Consider the following 22,716-nt stretch of genomic DNA (forward strand, 5'->3'; position numbering starts at 1 on the left):
GTGGTTAAGACATTTATCTGCTTTCGGGGGTTTCATTCCCGCCATCTAGTTCACCGTTTTTCGTCCTTTCCCTAAATCTTGTAAACGCGTTGTATTATATAAATGTAGACAACAGGTCTAAAGTAACAACAAACTCCTTAAATAGATGGTTCCTTGAACCCTTGGATGCATAACAGGGGTCTTTTGGACCTGGCAGCTCTTCCTTTTATCAATAAACTGTCTTCAAATTGTTTGCTTCAGTTTATATTTTAATTGATTTTCTGCTTCGAAAAACATTATTTAGTGAAAGTTACATTAATCATTTTCCTTCCTTAACTTATTACTCCTTTGTGTCTAACGCATGACGAATGGTTCTAAGATCCCTTAGCGAACAAGCCATCTTTCGAATAGTTCACCTTTGATCTGAATGGCAGTATGGCACATTATTATTGGCAACATTATTGACAAGAGTTGGCAATTGGGCGCAGCTACAACTTATTATTGAGAAGTCAACATTATTATGTCAGTTGTAGCCCAGAGTTATTTTGATACGTGAGAGTATCTCTATGCGACAAAATTGTTTCAAGTGAGCATAAATTTGCTTTCATCAATAGAATAATTGCTTATCGCAAGGATTCCACTGACCTATTAGAAACGAAAGAGTGTCATCGTAAGTCAGCCCAAATAACCAAAATTATGGATCAACAGTTTCTGAATGGCTTGTAGATGAAGTTTCCTCAGAACAGAAAGATGACAGCGAGTCAGACATTGTTAGTATCGAGGATAATCCCTTGGCGAGATGGCACGTACATGCACATGTAAGAGACAGTCAATAAGATGGTCTTTTATCTTAGGGACAGATGTAGTGGATCTAGCAGCCTAAACGCTCTGTGTTTATTTTCAAAACTACACCCCATCTACCAAGAAGGCAGATCTGATGAAAGAAGAATTTTCCTCTGTGAATTGGGGAAAAAAATAATACGTCCTCATAACGTGGAGGAGGTCAAATGCAGACATCCAAAATAATGAGCTACAAGTTTCTGTTGTGGAGTTACTCGGCAAGAACTGAAGATTGCGGAAACTGCACGGTCGCCGAGAATATGATGTTTCATGCAGCCACGTTGATTAGACAGGAAAAGTGGTCAAACAGGCAGCAAAGCACAAAAAATAATTGGCAATAACGTAGTATAATTATTTATAAAGAGTGGTTTTTAATGAGCAGAACTTTTGGTAGGAGCCTAAAAAAACTAAAATTTTGTTGTTTGATCTCAGAAAAATTATAATGTATCATATTGTATATTAAAATAAAGATCACAGTTTCACATAATATAAAAACAAGAACAGGAATTTGTTGGCATTGAATATGGATTCAAGTGTTATGTTTTCTGAAGCAGTTTGTTTGGAGTGTAGCCTTGTGTGGAAGCGAAACGTGGACACTAAACACTTCGGACAAGAAGAGAATAGAAGCTTTTGATACGTGGTGCTAAGAAGAACGCTGAAGATTAGATGGGTACATCGTTTAACTAATGTGGAGGTGCTGGGTAGAATTGGAGAGTAAAGAAACTGTGGCGCAGCTTGACTAAAAGAAAGGATCAGTTGATAGGACACGTTCTGAAACATCAAGGGATCGCCAGTTTAGTACTGGAGGGAAGTATGGCTGGTAAAAATTATAGAGGGAGCCCAAGAGACCGTTACAGCAAAGAGTTTCAAAAGAATGTAGGTTGCATTAGTTATTTGGAAATGAAGAGACTTGCAAAGGGTAGAGCAGCGTCGAGAGCTGCATCAAACAATTCGTCGGACTGAAGACCACGACAACTTTCTTATTCAATCTGTGTTACCAAACCCATAACAACTTGATTATATTGATTTAATAAATAGTAGTTTGTGTTTTTTCTGATGTAGGGAGTCTTATAAACTCTACTCGTACATTTTTCCAGCCACTTATGCATCCAAGGGTTAAAAAGGACATGGCCAATTTCCTTAATCATCCTTGCCCTCTTAGGACTTATGCACCGACACTAATGACCTAGATGCTGATTTTTATTTCCTTCCTCGTATAACACTATTGGCTAGGAAAACTGCCGTGTTGACTGTATTGATTTCGTTAACTCGCGGACATTGGCACCTCCCGTCAAGACGTATGAATGATGTGATGTTACCGCTGTAGCATCTCGATCTATACGAGAACAGATATAACCTCTGTGAGGTGCGACAACGTCTGGTTGTGGCTAACTATATCTGGGCTCAACAGTGAATTTGAGGTTCCGTGTTTTGAGCGCGCGCCAGCGCTGGAGTCGTTAAAGTGGAGTCTACAGATGTGGTCAGTCATGTACTTTCGATCGGAGAAAGAACGGCAATATTAGACGAGTTGTGTACTGAGCACAACGGTCGTGTGTCGGGCGAAGTGCGAAGAATTCATAAAATTTTAAGTTTTATTCGAATCTCGTGGGATAATTTTGTTACTATAATTTAACAGTCGTGTACAACAAAGGATATGATAATATTAATAGTGCATTTCCGTCAGCTGTGAAGTCATTTACAAAAGACAAGGTAAAGCTGAACTGGGAGAAGATCTGTTTGTTTTTCCAGAGAAAAGTAGGAACACGCTAGTCATTTTTGACTTTCGGACTGAAGAAAGGCAAACCTACATTTAAAGCATGTATGAATTTCACCCAAACAATCCTCATATATATAATGGTAATTGAGAAACAGCCCACGATCGACGAGAGGGGTAATTATCAACGAAGTGGGCAAACAAGGTATCTCAGAGTTAAGAGTTACCACTACTCGTCTGTCTGTGTACAGCATACTGCGGAGAGAGACGACATTTAACCAAGCGCGTTGGCACCGCCTGTTCTACCACAATCTTGTAAATTACGTAGATGAGTATCCTGCACGTCGGAATTTGAAACCGTCTATTTTTAGATCTGCCGCCTACATGAAAATGAAAAGAAATCTTGGAAGAAAAAACAGAGTAATAAACAGAGAGGGAAAGGGTATAAGATGGAAGGAATACAGAGGAAGCATACAAAGTAAACCAACTTGAAGACTATATTATGGAAAGGAAAGTAGATCAGACTTAGATGGGAGAAATACAGCGGGAAGCATTTGACGAAGCACTGAAAGACATCAGCCGAAACAAAGAACCTGTCAGACAGAACTCTGTCAGAAAACGCTATGATGAAACTATTCCACCTGGTATGTAACGTACATGAGACAGGCGAAACACAGTACCCTCCGACTCCAAGAAGACTGTAAAATCATCGAATATCGTAAGAGGGCAGGTGGTAACAGGTGGAAATATTATAGAACCACCAGTAAATACTGACACGAATTATTTGCAGAAGGTGGAAAGGCTGGTAGAAGTCGAGTCTGGAGGTTCTAGGCGCTTCAGTCTGGAACTGCGCGACCGCTACGGTCGCAGGTTCGAATCCTGCCTCGGGCATGGATGTATGTGATGTCCTTAGGTTAGTTAGGTTTAGGTAGTTCTAAGTTCTAGGGGACTGATGACCTCACATGTTAAGTCCCATAGTGCTCAGAGCCATTCGAACCATTTTTGAACCAGAGAAACCGGTTGTCCCATCACTAATCGTAAGTTATATCTATATAGCTTAGTCAGTAGGGCAGTTGGCTGCGAAAGGAAAAAGTTCCTGGTTCGAGTCCCATTGCGGCACACAGGCCGCGCGGGATTAGCCGAGCGGTCTCAGGCGCTGCGGCTGGTGCCGGCGGAGGTTCGAGTCCTTCCTCGGGCATGGGTGTGTGTGTTTGTTCTTAGGATAATTTAGGTTAAGTAGTGTGTAAGCTTAGGGACTGATGACCTTTAAGTCCCACAAGATTTCACACACATTTGAACACAGTTCAAATCTGCTAAAAATTTTTAAATCTGAGGACACTCCGCTGCATAGCTTTTGACAACGCACAACTCACTACTAACAAAATATTGAAAATGCGAGAAAAAAGCTGTTGTGCGGTGGAACGGCCCTGTCTGGTTGAGCGGCCTGTACTCCGAGCGGCCGCTGCTTCTCTGGCGACTACTTCGAGCTTCAGCTTAGTCACTGACGAGTGAGAATGGATATCTGCACAGTTCACTGACTTTGCAACTCTCCGCGGCTCTTTATTCCCGATACGCGTATCCGCTGCGTTTCCTTCGGCGTTGCTAGCCGAGCAGCACCCCGTTCATCAGGCAGCTCCAAGGGGTGAAGAATCCCTTTGCGCCACACCCAGATGCTGGGGGAAGGCATCGCATGCGTTCTTGAGCTCACAGAACGGCCGAAACCACGTGCGCAGTCCATTCGCTTTTTTCCCCCCAAAGGAATCTCCCTGGCGACCAAAGGGAGGCGTGGGAGCAAAGTAGACAGGGGTCGCAAACCGAGATTGGCCACAGTGTATCGTTCCCTCCCCCCAGGAACCAAGAAACGCGTAGGGAATGTGGAGTAAAGATACAGAGAACAACAATTATTTTTTAAAATTATTATTAATACCACGGGGAAAAGCAGGGAACTGACGTCGAGGAGGATGGAGTGGAAAGTTGCCACTCACAGAGAGTATCGACGCACAGTTTTTTGGAGAACATTCCCGTGAACAGAGAACAACTGGTTCTAAGAGTTAAAAAAGCGATGATCTACTTCTCATTCTAATAACACACCTGCTCTGGGGAGAGTTGAGAAAGAAACTACAAAGGAAACTGGAGAAAAATTATCTGTATTTGGGATTGCAGAAAACTGCACAATGGCGTTCATTAAGGAAGTGCCAAAAATGAGAGATATTTTTCTCGCCGTCAGCAAATACATAGTGAACTGCATGTCCACAAATCCACTGCACAGAGCTGCCCTACTTACGGAATTAGTGCAGCATGGTGTGTAATTTAACATGTCAAACACTGCTGCTATGCATTTGTCTGTTTCCTCATAGGATGTGTTTTCCGCTGCTGACGAAAATTTTAGTAGGACTGATGCGAACATAGCATCGTTTCTGAACCATATCGGATGTGAGCACTGGGTGTTGTACACCTTCAGAAAGCTACATTGTGCATGTATCTCAAAGAATCTGTGCTTTTCTTTGGTGTAGAAGGAAGCAGTTTTATCATTTAAAAGTCTGTCACCACAGTGAGTGGAGTGGAAAACTTGCAGGGATAATCTATGCCAGGTGCTGAAAATATATTTCCTGCGTTGGTGTATTAACAGCGTTTCATTCCACGTGACAAATAAATCGGTAATCACACTGCTTTATCATTATAGCATGCTTAAGTGCAGAACCATGCAGTCTTAGAAGCGTGTGTTTATGTTTACGATCATTTCTCTTTTCCCAGTACCTTCTTGGTATGGAATCCAAACACTACAACAGTTCTATAGACTTGATAGTACAAGTGATTTACGTAAAATATTTCGAACTCCCCCCATCTGGAACTCTGTTATGCATGGATCAACATTTCTTCTTCTCATTGATCGTCAGTTATATCACAACAATAATCTCAGATGTATCAGGCTTGAATCTACCATACTCCAATAAGTAGTGCTGAACTCCTCAGCATGCAAGCATCTAGAGACATCGATTGTTATGGGATGGCTGATGTGAATAAGACTGGTACAGAACATACATTGCAGAATGGCAGTTGCTATATTGGAATGAGAATACCGGTCTGTATCACTAGTGTCGGCCAGGGATGGATGTTTGTGATGTCCTTCGGTTAGTTAGGTTTAAGTAGTTCTAAGTTCTAGGGGACTGATGACCACAGATGTTAAGTCCCATAGTGCTCAGAGCCATTTGCACCATATGAACCTTTCCCTGAGAGCGCTAAGCATACAGCGTTTCTTTTCGTCGGCAACTCTGTTGTTTCACGTTTTATTGAAACTGCAATATCGTCCCCCTGTAATACTCGTACCAATGAAAATTATGCGACTCTAGTGTAGCCTTCGCCTTGGAAGCGGTCCGTGTCCTTTTCTTCACACTTTGGGAATTTAACAGAATAAAACAGCGTGTCCCATGATGAATGACATTCTTTTCACATATTGTCGACACAGTACAATCCTAACTGACTAACTGAAAGACCATTCAGGTTTTGAAATGTAAATGTGATGTAATAAGTGCGGCTTCGCAGTTTCTACTTACTTGTATGTAGTTCCAAATAATGATAAGCATGTCTCGTACATGGTTTATAATAGGAGCCTGCTAGGGTAGCGGAATGAAATAAACCAAAGCGCATCGTGTAATACGTAAAACTAGTTGGAATCAGATGGCGTACCAGTCAACAGATGAAACAGCAGTTCGTGAGCAGAGCGCGACGAGCAGCAGAAACTGGCTCTCAGTTGGAGACTGCAGGAAGAGGTCGCAAAAGCGTCGAGCTGGGCGGCCGGTGAAACACAGCTGGCCGCAGTATATTTTCGACCCAGCGAACCGGTTATGGAAGAAATCTGTTTTACGAGTAGCCTGCGGCAGTAACGCTAGCGGAGATTCGTTCGTGTTCGCAGTGCCTGGCGTTCTTAGGCCCCGTGTTAACGGAGAGCCTTCCGACATTTTGGAAATGGTAATACCGACTCTTCAGCATGAATATGTTCCGTAGAGTCGCCTCTTCAAAGACGTAAACAACCAATTACGCTCTGAATATGGATGCAACGTCTGTGTTCTCTGCGCTAAGCGGAGAAACTCAGCATTCAAAATGCTAAATGGATTCATTTGTGTATGGCAGCTGGATCCTTTGGAAAATTGATAATGTAAACGCCACAATTGACCGCTAATTTACGGCCAGAGAAGTGCCGTCTGGATGTTAGTGTCTTCTTTAGCTGTAACATACGTATCGCCCGAAGTTATGTAATTCTTGAGCGTTAATTGAGTACGCCAGACGTACTGTACAGCCTAATGATTACATACGTTGTCCTCCATATAAGGCATGTGTTGGTACGCCACGCACAAAAAAATGTATAAACTTTCTGATGGTCAGTGACGTAATACAATTCGTTTGAAATATTATTTGAAGACGCTCGTAGCCTCTGGCTCCTCAAAGTGTCAGGTTGGCAGTTCTGGTGGACCCTCTACAGCTTTACAGCGTTGATGAATGTTAAAAGGTGCTGTACCAGAAATCTCCATACAGTACAGGCGATACAGCATTTTAGCAGTGTAAGCACGTCTGAAAGTTCTGCTTTAAATTTTGGTGTTAGCAGTTCATGGCTGGCTGGCTCTGAGCACTATGGGACTCAACTGCTGAGGTCATTAGTCCCCTAGAACTTAGAACTAGTTAAACCTAACTAACCTAAGGACATCACAAACATCCATGCCCGAGGCAGGATTCGAACCTGCGACCGTAGCGGGCTTGCGGTTCCAGACTGCAGCGCCTTTAACCGCACGGCCACTTCGGCCGGCAGCAGTTCATGTGTTACACAATCAGTCAAAGATTAGTAACATTTCAAAATGGACTAGAAAACGCGTTTTTCTTACCTCTTGCAATTGCAGTAGCGAAAGGTACTCTCCAGATGGTGACAGTTCTAATTATCGTATGGCAGCGAAACTTGGTTGATATGCTAATGCTCGAATGTGAAACTGGCTAAAGATGATAAAAATGTTCCAGTTTTGGTCACCTGTTACCTATCTGGCGCTTTACACTGAATGACATCCACGCTGTCATTTGAGAAGCTATAACGTGAGTGAACAGTATGTCTATCGAGAAGATAGACCTTGCGCAGTTAATGAAACTGTTTTATGCGAACGACAGCAATTACAGTGCTACATTGAGAGGATATCGCCGGCGGAAAGGTCTGAGGAGAGGCGCGATGCCATTGAATGGTTTAAAGAAGGTGATAACGAAACTGGAAAACACGGGTGTGCTTGGCGTGGCATCGGGAAGAGGAAGGCGCTCTATCCCGGTGGAAGTTTCTGACGAGGTTACAGCCGTAGCTGAGCGCGTGCAGTGTCACAAAAAATGTCCATCCCATGGCCGACAGTACGGACAGTTTTACGATCTATTTTAGACTGGTACCCGTGCTATATTCATACGGTGCGGCAACTGGAACCTCATGATCCGCAGCAACGTCCAGAATTTGCTATGCGGTCTCTGGTGCGGATCGAAGTTGTCATGTGGCCGGGCAATATTCTATGGAGAGACGAAGCACATTTTACGCGGCAGGGCGCGGTGAATACACAGGCTGTCGAATTTGGGGTGCTGTTAACTGCGTGTTGTGCACTCGCCGTTGTCACTGTGTGTTGTGGAGTCACAAGTAACTTAACTCTCGGTCCGTTCTTCTGTGAAGAGGGAGGGCCTGCCAGGTGTACCGTGACGTCTGCACGTTATCAAGACCTCCTTGTACAGCATGCAATTCCTGCTTTGGAAGAGCGTAACTGCTGTTCCTTATTAATATAAATTATGTGCCCTCTAGTATTAGGGGTTATACCAAAATATTTCTGTTTGCTGAGGACACTAGCTTGGTTGTAAAGCATGTTGTGTGCAACATTGTTTCAAATAGTGCAGCTCATAAGTTCATGGCTTGTAGAATATAAACTAACGCTAAATTACAGTAAGACTCAGTTTTTACAATTTATAACATACAATTTAACAAAACCCGACGTTTTAATTTCACAGAATGGGCATATGATTAGTGAAACTCAACAGTTCAAATTTTTAGATGTTCAGATAGGTAGTAAACTGTCGTGCAAAGCCCACGTTCAGGATCTTGTTCAAAGACTTATTGCTGTCATTTTTGCTATTCAAACGGTATCTGAAGTAAGTGATCGTTCGACACGAAAATTGGTCTACCTTGCTTATTTTCATACGCTTATGACGCATGGCATTATATTTTGGGGTAATTTTCCTATTCTCAAAGGATATTTTTGGCTCAGAAGCGGGCGGTTCGGGCAATATGTGGTGTAAGTTCGCGAACCTCCTGTCGACCCCTGTTTACTAGTCTCGGTATTTTGACATTGGCCTCTCAATATATATATTCTTTACTGTCGTTTCTTCTTAACAATATCAGCTCATTCCCAAGAATTTGCAGCTTTCACTCAGTTAATACTCGGCAGAAATCCAGTCTGCATTTGGATCGCACTTCCTTAACTCCTGTAAAGAAAGGTGTGCAGTACACTGCTGCATCCATTTCCAGTAAACTACAACAAGAATTCAAAAATCGTAGCAGTAGCGCTTTCAAATCGAAATTGAAGAGTGTCGTCATGGGTCACTCCTATTCTGTTGATGAGTTCCTTGAAAAATTAAACTGGTTCTTATATTGTTGATTGCGTTACGTAAACTAGTGGTTTGACTTTTTTTGGATTCGTAAACATTTTATTTGATCTATTATTACTTTTATGTTGTAATTTCATGTACTGACACATTCCATGACCTTGAAGATATGATCCTACGGAACAAGGCGTGTAAATAAATAGATAAATATATAAAATTAATTTGATCTATCAAATGGATCGAAACAGAAGTGCTATGTACCGCTGTAAACACAGCTGTTGTCATCTAGAAAGACGGGAGTGTGCACAGCACACTCATCATGAAGATGTAGAAAGAAGGACAACGCTTGGCCACAGAAAATCCTACAAACACCCTGGTTCATGCACGCAGTAACCAGAGTGAGAGATCCCTATGAAACGAAAAACACTCCCAAAACATCACAGAACCACTACCAGCGGGTTAACTGAATAACTCAGTTATCCAGGGCAGGTAACTGAGTTATGCAGGTAATGCTGGGAGTACTCGACATGCGGCTGCTAAAACGCTTATGTGGCGCCGTTTACCGAAAGTCCAACCGGACTACCCGTACAGGTCAGAAATGAGCTCCGTATGCTCACTCTAAACACACCAGCGATTCCTGTGACGTCATCTCCGAACTTGCCGAGGCCCACAAGAAAGACAGGCTGCGGCGTGTACGTCACAGCACTTGACATTGCGGGTCTTACGAGTGCCAGCACCCGTCTCTGGGGTGTGGAACGAGTAACTATTTCATACGAGTTTAATAATTCTTGACTGCGTGTTTTAACTGCGTGCAGGTTGTCGATAGCACACGAGAAAATTAAGACCTTTTAGTGGGTACCTTTTCAATTAAATATTGATTTCCTGTGGACCTTGCACGGAGCCTAGCGTTCACGAAGTGTGACGGACAAGGCGACTAGTGTGACGTCACTAGTTCGTTGCAGGACCCGTGTATCTCGTTGGCCCCGCGAACTCGCCGTCGCCGTGTGTCCCGTAGACTCCACTCGTGAGTCTCCGCTGCAGCCCACTCGTAACCTGAGTAAGTTGTCGGCTACAGTTGGACTCGACTCGCTCAGAAAGCAACCTTTTTGAAAGACATTCCGCCTTAATTAAAATTTAAATTATTATTCATTTATTTCACACAGTCATGATTTCGGCTTTATAGCCATTCCCGAGTGCAAGCTGAAATGTCACAAGGTATCCGACCTGCCTGAATGACAGAAGCAAGTTGCATAGCAATATAATGACTGATTGGTTAGCAGTGAATATTCTTCTATTTATACATACATTTACATGGATAAATTGTTCGAAGACTGTTGTAAATTTATTTTAGTATTTAATATGTACTCAAAGAATGTCTAGCTGTTATGTTGACATATGTATACACACTCTCTCGACGTTACCGAGTCTGTAACGATAGTACCACAAGCATTTTGTTTGCGTTGGACGAAATTAGTATGAAGTGTGACTGTAGCGTGCAGCTTATTCCAGATACCACTCCTCCTCTAATGTAGCGCATTTGCAGTTGTGTACTTTGCGTTAATTAATTTCTTTCTTACACCCTCCACAGTCGCACGAAACACAGCTTCGTTAACGGCCAACTGATCCCAGCAATCGGTCATTTCACCTTGCCAGTGCTACTTTACAGCAGCAAGATCGCGTACTCATCTTCCGTACTAATAGTAACTCACGACAAGACTTACACCTATGCTTCAGGAGAAGAGAACAAGTCGACGAGTATGAAGCGACCGCAGCGCCACAGTTCACAGACTTCTTACTCGCAGAACTACATCGGGAACGAAAGAAGCCCTTTAGCACTGATGTAGCAGCGGTGTCTTGATTGTGAGTTACGCAACCCGAAAATTAGACACGTACACATTTTGTTTCTGGTCTCTACTACTCCGCACGGACCTTTTCATACCAATAGTGCATAAATTGGTTAATTTTTCTACGTGCTTGCACCGTATTGTCGTACGCAATTAAGTAGCACCTCAAGGTGGGATTAGTGTCGTGAGAATCTTGGAGGTGTACCTGCCTTTAGCCAAATAAAGGACCTCAGAAATTACAACTGCAGCAGATTTTACTCCCCATTAACATCACATATGTGCAAGCCACGAATGGAAATCCTACTGGAGCAAAAATCATCTCAGGAAGGTGGAATTATCATTGAAACACGTTGTTAACATAAATAATAAATGAAGCAAGAAATAGATGTTATTTGTGTAAAATCTTGTGAAGTGTGTAATTTCGTTTTGTGTGCATCATTTTCGTTTCTAGCATGAGTTTCTTGTCTCATGAGTCCTTCGACCAGTTCGTATTTTTGCAGTCGATTGTTCTGTTTTTATCATTTATTATGAAATCAGCACTGCGTACAAGAAGAGTCAGTTGTCTAAGACACAGCGGATACTCATTGAAAAGTCTGCATACGTATAGCAACCATAGTGCGATTAAAATTACTTGATAGTTATTTCACATGTTGTAGCTGATTTTCTCCAATCAGAGAGCTCAACGTTACGTCAGAACCGTTCGCCGTTGCCAAACCGCCACAACAGTTCGTCTCGCTTCTTGTCCGGCTTTCTTTCTTGATGTGTTTGGATCCCGAATCCTGGGTCTTACCCTTACGTTTCGTATTTCATCACACATGATAACCACACACACACACACACACACATATATATATATATATATATATATATATATATATACAGGGTGAGTCACCTAACGTTACCGCTGGATATATTTCGTAAACCACATCAAATACAGACGAACCGATTCCACAGACCGAACGTGAGGAGAGGGGCTAGTGTAATTGTTTAATACAAACCATACAAAAATGCACGGAAGTATGTTTTTTAACACAAACCTACGTTTTTTTAAATGGAACCACGTTAGTTTTGTTAGCACATCTGAACATATAAACAAATACGTAATGAGTGTCGTTTGTTGCATTGTAAAATGTTAATTACATCCGGAGATATTGTAACCTAAAGTTGACGCTTGAAACCTCCGACGTTCAGTTGTGTGTTGTAACAAACACGGGCCACGGTCAGCGAGCAACATCTGCAGGGACATGTTTACGATGACGACCGTGTTTACGAGTGTGGCTGTAGTGCACTGTTGTGGTTTGGTCTAGCTGTCGCAGTGTCCGCATGTAGCGCTTGCTGCTATTGTTATTCTGCATTCGTCTCCGCACGCAGACCAACTGTAGTACACCGTGTTACCAGACGTCTGTGATAGTGTAGTGTTGTAGGAGCTGTGACCATGGTGTATTCGAACTCTGAAAAGGTGGAGATGATACTCTTCTATGGCGAGTGTCGACGAAATGCAGCTGAAGCCTGAAGGGTGTGTGCAGAACGGTACCCGGACAGAGAGCATCCGACGTTCCGCACATTGCAAAACATCTACCGCCAACTGCATGCAACAGGTATGGTCGTAGCACGCAAACGGGTCCGTAACAGGCCCGTCACAGGAGAAGCGGGTGCAGCTGGTGTGTTAGCTGCTGTCGCCATGAACCCACACATGAGTACAAGGGACATTGCGAGAGCCGGTGGACTGAGTAAAAGTAGTGTCATGCGCATGCTGCATCGTCACCGTTTTCACCCGTTTCATGTGTCGCTACATCAGCAATTACATGGTGATGACTTTAATCATCGAGTGGAATTGTGCCAATGGGCATTAACAGAGAATGCGTTGCAGTTCTACCTGTTTACCGATGAAGCGGGTTTCACAAACCACGGGGCAGTGAATCTACGGAACATGCATTACTGGTCCGTGGACAATCCGCGCTGGCTCAGACAGGTAGAGCGACAGCGACCGTGGACTGTAAATGTATGGTGCGGAATCATTGGCGACCACCTCATTTGTCCTCACTTCATTGCAGGGGCCCAAACAGCTGCAACATACATCGCGTTTCTACAGAATGATCTGCCAACGTTGCTCGAAAATTTCCCACTGGAAACGCGTCGACGTATGTGGTATCAGCATGATGGTGCACCTGCACATTCCGCAATTAACACTAGGCTGACCCTTGACAGGATGTTCGACGGGCGTGGAGGACGCATAAATTGGCCAGCCCGTTCTCCTCATCTTACACCTCTGGACTTCTTTCTGTGTGGTACGTTAAAGGAGAACGTGTATCGTGATGTGCCTACAACCCCAGAGGATATGAAACAACGTATTGTGGCAGCCTGCGGCGACATTACACCAGATGTACTGCGGCGTGTACGACATTCATTACGCCAGAGATTGCAATTGTGTGCAGCAAATGATGGCCACCACATTGAACATCTATTGGCCTGACATGCCGGGACACACTCTATTCCACTCCGTAATTGAAAACGGAAACCACGTGTGTACGTGTACCTCACCCCTCATGGTAATGTACATGTGCGTCAGTGAAAAAGACCAATAAAAAGGTGTTAGCATGTGGACGTAATGTGCTGTTCCAGTCTCTTCTGTACCTAAGGTCCATCACCGTTCCCTTTGGATCCCTACGTAATTCGGTGCTCTCCGATACACACGATCGAACAGCGGAGGAGTGGTACTCAAGCGTCAACTTTAGGTTACAATATCTCCGGATGTAATTTAACATTTTACAATGCAACAAACGGCACTGATTACGTATTTGTTTGTATGTTCAGATGTGCTAACAAAACTAACGTGGTTCCATTTAAAAAAAACGTAGGTTTGTGTTAAAAAGCATATTTCCGTGCATTTTTTTATGGTTTGTATTAACCAATTACACTAGCCCCTCTCCTCACGTTCGGTCTGTGGAATCGATTCGTCAGTATTTGATGTGGTTTACGAAATATATCCAGCGGTAATGTTAGGTGACTCACCCTGTATATATTCTCGGTAGTGCCACGTGGTCGTCCGGAGCCTGGCCTTCTCGCGACCGTACATTCGCGTGACCACCGCTGCCGGCAATCTTGGACAGTATCTACATTTGTGCCTAGTCCTCCTGCAGTATCGCAAAAGGAACAACCAGACTCTCGTAGTCCTATTACACGACCTCGTTCAAGGTGTTGATAATGGCATCCTTGTCGCCTTCTGGGCTAACATCAACTCAGTACGCCTGATCTCAAAAGTAACTGACGCCCACGACCGTTACGGCATGTGTTTAAAGCAAACCTGATTTGCATCTTCATAGTGGCGCTAGTAGCGCCACTCTTGTGCGATTGCCGTGATATCTGAATTGACATCATCTTTCAGATATAGAAATACTCCTATCAACTTCCGTTTATGTCGCACAACTCCTTCTTAGTGTTTCGATTCCTTTTCCGTCAGTGTATATGCGCCTGCAGGTGCGCACGGATAATGCAGGTGATCCCACCTGCCAATGTGCAGATGTACCAGGACGGGTATAAAGTTGTGTTCTCAGTAATCCTTATACCCGAAGAAGAATTTTATTTTTTAGACAACGTCTTCCTTAAATTTGAAGGGAAAAGAACAGGAATACATGAAATTGTTGGCTTCGGATAAGGTCGAGAGAAAATCAGGGGCTGTTTTCCAGTATACGAGGATGATGATAGAAGCATTTAACTACATTTTGCAGATTGTTGAATATTGACAGATGGAAACATGGTGTAATTAGCATAGAAAGCCAGAAGAAAAACTAGCAATACCAGTAAGGTAAATGAAATCAGTACTGAAATAATTCTGTAGTTATTCTTTATTTCACATTGTTTTCCGATAAATATAAAAATTGAAACGTTCAAAATTTCATCAAAAAACTAGCAAAATAGTTACCAGTGAATTTATGGAAGCGCCCAAGTAACAAGAAAACATGTTAACAAACTGTAATTATTAATTACAAGTCAACTAGTAGAATATGAGTAGAGGGACACTACTCTGTTATGTGGGATGTTTGTTGATTTGGATAAGCAAACTCTTGTACTATCTCATTAATCCTATTCCTAAACAATAATTTTTTACATTCTGGAATTTTTTTAATGTGCACCATTAAACTTTTCAAAAACAGTTCGTCGCAGTCATCGCCGTCGTCGTCGAGGTCATCTGTTTGCCTTTTCTTGTGGTATTTTGCCAGTGAATATTGGAGTTTTTTTTTCCTGTTTCTAAAACGCTTTTATTATAATGTTTTAGTTGGCGGTACTTATCTTTTTTCTCTCGAGCAGACAACTGCGAGGACGAAAGTAATAACGGCTTATTACTTGAGCATGTCTTCTCAGCTTCTAGGGAAACGTCGCATACGCTCTGCGGTGATGAAGCCAACATTTTGAGATCACATGGTTCTGCATCCGTCCTACAGGTCTTGCAGACTTCTGTTGGCAGCTCTTCAGATGTGGATGCAGCAGATTCAGTTGAATCCGAGACCGAGACACGGCGCACTTTTCCTGGCTTTCTAACTTTCACAAAGTCCTCCAAAAACATTAACAAATGTAAATAAGGCCATCTTGATGCTGGTTTTCTTCCAAGTTCTACTGCAAACTGGTCTCTCAGATACTTCCATTTCTTTCTTAGCACGGTCTCTGAAAACGAATTATTTTTGATGATTCAGTATTCTAACCTCATACCAAATATTACAGGTGATAAAGCAGAATTAAAATTAAAACCTATATTACTTTACGATTTCTTTTTGGTGACAAGCCACTGGATCTCTTTTGGGTGTTGCATACAGTTTTGGAGTCGGTGTATTAATGGCTATCAACGTGCTTGCTGGGACTACATTCATGCAATGTGGGAGGAACAGCAACAAAAGCAAATAATTATGCCAACAAAGGAGACTTTCAGAGAGAAAGCGGAAGAACTTTATATGAAACTTTCCAAATACTGTCAGACTCATGTCCAAAGAATTTAGGATAGATGTTTTCAATTGCAATAGTTTCTTCTTCATTGTCCAACAAGAGGTTCATAACTACCGGCGTCGGTGGGTTTGGTAAGCAGAATGATGGTAACACATTTCAAACATCTACACTCCACATGCTACTAAAGGACAGAATCTGGACGTCCTGGAACTTAGCTTCTTGGCTCAAGCGAAATTTGAAGCTCCGTACGTATTTGTAGGCTATGAGGTGTATCCACTGTTACCCAACTTCGAGAAACCTTATAGTGAGAAGGGATTGACTACAGAAAAGGAATGTTTCAACAAAAGGCTATCCAGTTGCCTTTGGTTTGGCATCGAATAGTAGACCCGGAAGATTTTCACCAACACCTAACTGATGTAGACTTCAGTCAAGGGAAAAGTCGGAAGCAAGTTGTCGGACGACTGTCAAATAAAAATAAAACTGTAACAGATGTATAGGCTTATTCCACAAGAAAGACCAGATTTCAGTTATTTATTACAAACCATGATAGATAGAAACATATCACTGGATAGAGGAAGGTTTGAAGTTTTCTGTTCGCAGCACAGATAATATGCCAGGCACCAAATGTGAGCACCATGCGTTGCTCGAGAAATACCAAAATGATTCCATTTCATTCTACGCACGACCACCACAGAAAAAATTGCGAAGTGTGAGGTCTGGTGACCTGAGAGGCCAAAAGCAATGATCAAGATTTTGTTGTCCACCTCTTGCAATCCAGATTAGTGGAACTGTGTTGTTAAGATAACGTCACACCTCAAGGTGAAAGCGGGGTGGAGCGCCATCATGCATGAAAATTAGAACAACTGGAATCTTCGTGAAGTTGATGAAACAACCAGTTTTGTAGCATATCCAGGTATGACATTCCTGTCACAGTTTTCTCTGCAAAAAAGGGAGGTTCATAAACTTGGCGAACATAAACGGCACCAAACACATTGTTTCGGTGAGCCCTTTCCTGTTCGACGACGACGCCAGGATTTTGCGACCCCAAATTCTTCCATTATGGCGTTTTACTGTGCCCGATAGATAGAGGTCGATTTGTCCGAAAAGATGCGTTATTCGGAAAAAGTGACGTCTGACTTAACCTGGAGCATTGAAATGCAAAATTTGTACCTTCTATTTTAGTCGTCGGGACGCAATTGCTTCAGTAAATGGAACTTTTTAAGGCTTCATATGCAGGCGTCGTTTCAGAACACACCTCACCTTTGTTTAAGGAAGTTGACGTTCGAGGCCTTCCTGTCTTGTGGACTTGCGAGGGCTCCGTGCGAACTGATACGCTCGACATTTTCATCAGATGCGCGTGGCCGACCAGTACTCTTCCTTTTGCAGATGCCGCCAGCTTCCAAGAATTTTGTACACCGGTCATAAATTTGCTTGTGCAGAGGCGGCTTCTAGCTGATCGTCAGTGGAATGCACAATGCACTTGACGATGTGCTGACTTCGCGCAAATGCCAACGAGCAAAATGATTTCTTCTCTTGTGTGGTTGCAATGTTACTACAAACTAACAGCAGCGCACCAATGTCAAGACTTTGAGCCTTCCTCTACCCAATGGGCTGTGCAATGTGTTTCCGTCTTTTATCGTTTGTAATAAACTGTTATTTCTTTTTGAATTATGCGGTAGAGTGACCGTCACGAAAAATGCAACACTTCCAATTTCTTAAAGTATTTTAAATTTCAGTCATTTTTATGACAATAATCTACTATTTTAAAATAAAATATTATGGTTCAAAATGGTTCAAATGGCTCTGAGCACTATGGGACTCAACTGCTGAGGTCATTAGTCCCCTAGAACTTAGAACTAGTTAAACCTAACTAACCTAGGACATCACAAACATCCATGCCCGAGACAGGATTCGAACCTGCGACCTTAGCGGTCTTGCGGTTCCAGACTGCAGCGCCTTTAACCGCACGGCCACTTCGGCCGGCAAAAATATTATGGTACGTTCCCACATAGGTATCTAACAAGGAATAATAAAACGATTATAAATAAATTAAGACAGAGATACAGAAGTAACACGAATGGCTTTGCACTTAAAGCAAATTTTGAAGAGGCTCATGAAGGTAATGCACCTCTATTTTCTACACTTCGCTTCAGACTTCTCTCTGCGCCTTCAAATGTGTATTACTTTCTCTGACACCAATCAATCATCGAACCTTTCAAGCATACTCCTGATTAAAGCTGCCCTGTCCTCTTGAGGAATCATATACCATACTTTCAGTAGGGCCTTACACAGGACCAGAATGACCTCTGAATAGAGCTGACAGGCCTTTCTTCCCAGCAGATTCCACATATGTTCAATAGGATTCAAATCAGAGCTTCGAGCAGGCCTTCATCCAACTCCTGCAGTTCTCGCGATGTGAGCATGCATTTCTGGTATGTAAAATCATTACCAATAAATATAGTGTAAGGCGCAACATGCTCCAAAAGGATTTTCTCCACGTACTGATCTGTTGTAAGGCTTCCTGCCTCCCTGAAGGTGAAATCCTTCTTGTGGTCTTATTGATTCCTACCCACACCATCAGAGCACCACAGTGAAAAGGCGTCCTGGATGAAGATGTGCAAGGGCACTACCTTTTCCCAGCCCTTCTCCACACCATCACTTTACCGTCAGGAGACCGCAGGCTAAATCGCTATTCATCGATGAACGACATTCGTTCTTATTGTTGTGCTCGGCAGCCACGATGTTCCCTTGTAAAACGTAGTCGAGCTGTGTGGTGCTCGCTGATGAATTCTAGAGCTGTAGAAGGTTTCTTAGCGTGAAGATTGACTGCTTCCAGTCTTCAATGGACAGTTCTCACACATGACATTGACCCCATCGAAGTTAACGGAGTAGAGTTCGTGCTTCAGCGGCGGTAGTGTGACGGTTGCAGAGAACGTGAAGTTGCAAGAAGTGATAATCTCTTGGCAATATTGATCTTCTCGGGCCTGATTCTGGTTTCCTTGCATAGCCTCGAGTTTTCCTGTGCTATCTTACGGTTCTGGAACTCCTGGAAGGTGTAGTTCTCATACTTCCCCACCGTAATGCGCGCTGCGACCATTTTCCACCAATGCAACAGCAAATGTGGTGTGTTCAGGGCTAAACGGCATGCTTACTTCAGAAAGCTGATTTCGACAGTCACATAAAGAGCCTACGAACGCAGGTGATTGAAAGGGGAACAATACAAGGTGTAACAATGAGAGGTACAGTGCGGGAAAATATTATTGCCTCACATCCAGTGATGTGTTTTTCAGGTTACGCCAGAAGAAACAATTAAGGCTACGGAAATAAATAATCGTCGCTGCATTGTTTGCACGCAAGGCGATGCGGTTGCCTTTGTCGTGCTAGTATTACAGCATATGTAGTAAATAACCCCTCAGTGTACAACTGAAGACTTGCTTTATTGGCGGTTCATCATTTGTATTTACGACATGAACATGTAGGAAATGTTAAAATAAACATTATATGCACATATGAAGTAATATGTCGCTTATTTTCTCGTTTATTTGTTGACATAATATCGACTTCTGATCTGTGTTCGTCGTGAGTTTAACACCAAAGAAACATTGTGCTATATATTCCTTCTCCACGAATCGTAAATCACGACCTGTCGAGTAGTTACGTACGATTATAGCACGTTTGTGCTGCCACAACGCAACTCTCATGTATACTATGTGATCTAAAGTATCCGGACACCCCCAAAACCATACTTTTTCATATTAGGTGCATTGTGCTGTCACCTACTGCCAGGTACTCCATATCAGCGGCCTCAGTAGTCGTTAGATATCGTAGGAGAGCAGAATGGGACGCTCCGCGGAACTCACGGACTTCGAACGTGGTCAGGTGATTGGATGTCACCTGTGTCATACGTCTGTACACGAGATTTCAACACTCCTAAACATCACTAAGTCCATTGTTTCCGATACGATAGTGAAATGGAAACGTGAAGGGACACATACAGCACGAAAGCGTACAGGCCGACCTCGTCTGTTGACTGACAGAGACCGCCGACAGTTGAAGAGGGTCGTAATGTGTAATAGGCAGACATCTATCCAGACCGTCACACGGGAATTCCAAACTGCATCAGGATCCACTGCAAGTACTATGACAATTAGGCGGGAGGTGACAATACTTGGATTGCATGGTCGAGCGGCTGCTCATAAGCCACACATCACGACGGTAAATGCCAAACGACGCCTCTCTTGGTGTAAGGAGCGTAAACATTGGAAGATTGAACAGTGGAAAAACGTTGTTTGGTGTGACGAATCACGGTACACAACGTGGCGATCTGATGGCAGGATGTGGGTAAGGCGAATAACCAGTGAACATCATCTGCCAGCGTATGTAGTGCCAACAGTAAAACTCGGAGGTGGCGGTGTTATGGTGTGGTCGTGTTTTTCATGGAGCCGGCTTCCACCCCTTGATGTTTTCAGTGGCACTATCACAGCACAGGTTCACATTGATGTTTTAAGCACCTGCTCGCTACCCACTGCTGAAGACCAATTCGGGGATGGCGATTGCTTCTTTCAAGACGATCGAGCGCCTGTTAGTAATCCACGGCCTGTGGCGGAGTGGTTACACAACAACAACATCCCTGTAATGGACTGGCCTGCACAGAGTCCTGACCTGAATCCTATAGAACACCTTTGGGATGTTTTGGATTTCTTAATGGTTCAAATGGCTCTGAGCACTATGGGACTTAACATCTGAGGTCATCAGTCCCCTAGAACTTAGAACTAACTAACCTAAGGACATCAGACACATCCATGCCCGGGGCAGGATTCGAACCTGCGAACGTAACGGTCGCGCGGTTTCCGACTAGAACCACTCGTCCACCGCGGCCGGCTGATGTTTTGGAACGCCGACTTCGTGCCAGGCCTCACCGACCGACATCGATACCTCTCAGTGCAGCACTCCGTGAAAATGAGCTGCCATTCCCCAAGAAACCTTCCAGCACCTGATTGAACATACGCCTGCGAGAGTGGAAACTGTCATCAAGGCAAGGGTGGGCCAACACGATACTGAATTCCAGCATAACCGATGGAGGGCGCCACGAACTTGTAAGTCGTTTTCAGCCAGTTGTTCGGATACTTTTGATAGCATAGTGTAGTGTCGCCGTCTTTCCATCCGTGCCAGGCGGAGGTAAGCTTACAGGTGCATCATGGAGAGCCGAACAGCAAAAGCGCTAAATTCCCTGTGTAAGTGATTCGTAAAAACGATGACCAGCTGGCAAACCCTATAGTTTCAAATCTCATTTTAGGACAGTTTGTAAGAGATGATCATCATTTCTGAAGAAAACTTCGATCCCAGACCTCTTTTCACAAAATAGTTACATGTTCCTAACCCGCGCGAGTGTCGTACCATCATGTTGCGTAGGTTCTGTATTTCTTCCTGCACGCCTAATATACTCGACATGAAGTTCGGGTAAACGCAAATGGTATTTCTACAATCTGCTATTGGTACCGACGGATGTTTATTTTCTAAAAACTTCTCGAACTTGTTAAGCACAATCTGTTTCTCGCTGCTTCGTAACTATTTTCCGTACCTTTGTTTCTGTACAGAACACGAAGCAAATTCGCTAATTTTCACAGCGCGTACGAAGAAAACCACATGAGCACGACTGATGTGACAGAGAGAGAGACAGCGCAGTGAGATTTGAAATAAGCACTGATGGGATAAACATTAATATGCCGATTAACAAAAATTCAAGATTTTTAGTGCTTTAGCGTGTCTGATTTTGTAATTCACGCTAGAATAACAAGAATCAACTGATACATTAAAGGGCCTGTTTCCAGTGGCGTCACAACATCTGGTTTAGCTGCATTGAACCCAGCAGTCGATGAGGTTGCCGAGGGGGCTTTTGTTTGCATTATGACTGAGTATAGTATCACCATGCTGCCGAGAAATTAATTACTCGTAGAGAACACTGAAAATGTGAGCTGTAGAAGATTCATAGTTTATGATAAGCAGAAAAGTAGCACATATACATTTACGTGATTTTTTTTTTTTTAATTTTACACCGTACAAACAAATTTCAGAAGTTCATTCCACCAAAAATTCCAAACTGTTGCGCGCTTGAAAGAAGAAGCCTTGACCAGAGCGAAAACTCAGTAAGCCTATTCTCTCTCTCTCTTTCTTTCTTTCTTTCTTTGTTAGTTTACGCCAACAACCATCATGTTGATGATGAGATACTGGGACAAAGGGAAAACTTTCATGTTGAAGAGACACTGGGATAAACTTTTCACACGTGAAGACAAACATATTCTACCCTGAAGAAGCGAATGAACAGTCGAAGCAGATATCGTCAGGTGGACAATTGGAATACAATGTTCTAAAGATTAAAAGACTGGATAAAAAAATAATAAATCGTTACTAACCATCAGTTTTCATCTCACTGCTGATTTCAGCCCAGCATTTTTCCACAACGTGCCTCTTGGAGTGGTTTCTCGACTCCCTATCCCATATTGCTGGCCTCTCGTAAACCAATGCAATTAAAGCTTCCAGGTCGACCATTTTATCGCGCATTATAAACTGTGAACGCCGAGACGGCCAGCGCAGCACGGGTGGGAACGCGCCACCGTTGTACGCCGAAGCGGGCGACTGACAACAACCGGCGCCTGCCAGCCGATGTCAGTGCTGCCACTTGCACCGCGTGCTGCCGTCCCGTTGTTTGCGCACACAACACGAAGAAAGCGGGTTGCCTGCGCAGCGGAGTACAGCGCGGGGCGGCCCGAACCGGCGCCGAAAATGTCCCCT

General features: G+C 43.3%; 2 protein-coding genes across 2 annotated transcripts in view; one reads left to right on the forward strand and one right to left on the reverse strand.

Annotated features, from left to right (window-relative positions):
* Positions 1-22,716, forward strand: part of LOC126416114 (microtubule-actin cross-linking factor 1) — a 1,003,027-nt gene that overhangs the window by 246,584 nt on the left and 733,727 nt on the right. The window lies entirely within an intron of this gene.
* On the reverse strand, positions 14,937-22,540 carry LOC126416118 (uncharacterized). The gene is made up of 2 exons (XM_050083642.1): positions 22,338-22,540; positions 14,937-15,648 (listed from the first exon to the last, which is right to left on the reverse strand). The coding sequence occupies exons 1-2, from the start codon at positions 22,483-22,485 to the stop codon at positions 15,131-15,133; spliced, it is 666 nt and encodes a 221-aa protein (XP_049939599.1). The 5' UTR covers positions 22,486-22,540; the 3' UTR covers positions 14,937-15,130.

This window comes from Schistocerca serialis, chromosome 8, assembly GCF_023864345.2.
Source record: "Schistocerca serialis cubense isolate TAMUIC-IGC-003099 chromosome 8, iqSchSeri2.2, whole genome shotgun sequence".
Lineage (NCBI taxonomy): Eukaryota > Metazoa > Arthropoda > Insecta > Orthoptera > Acrididae > Schistocerca > Schistocerca serialis.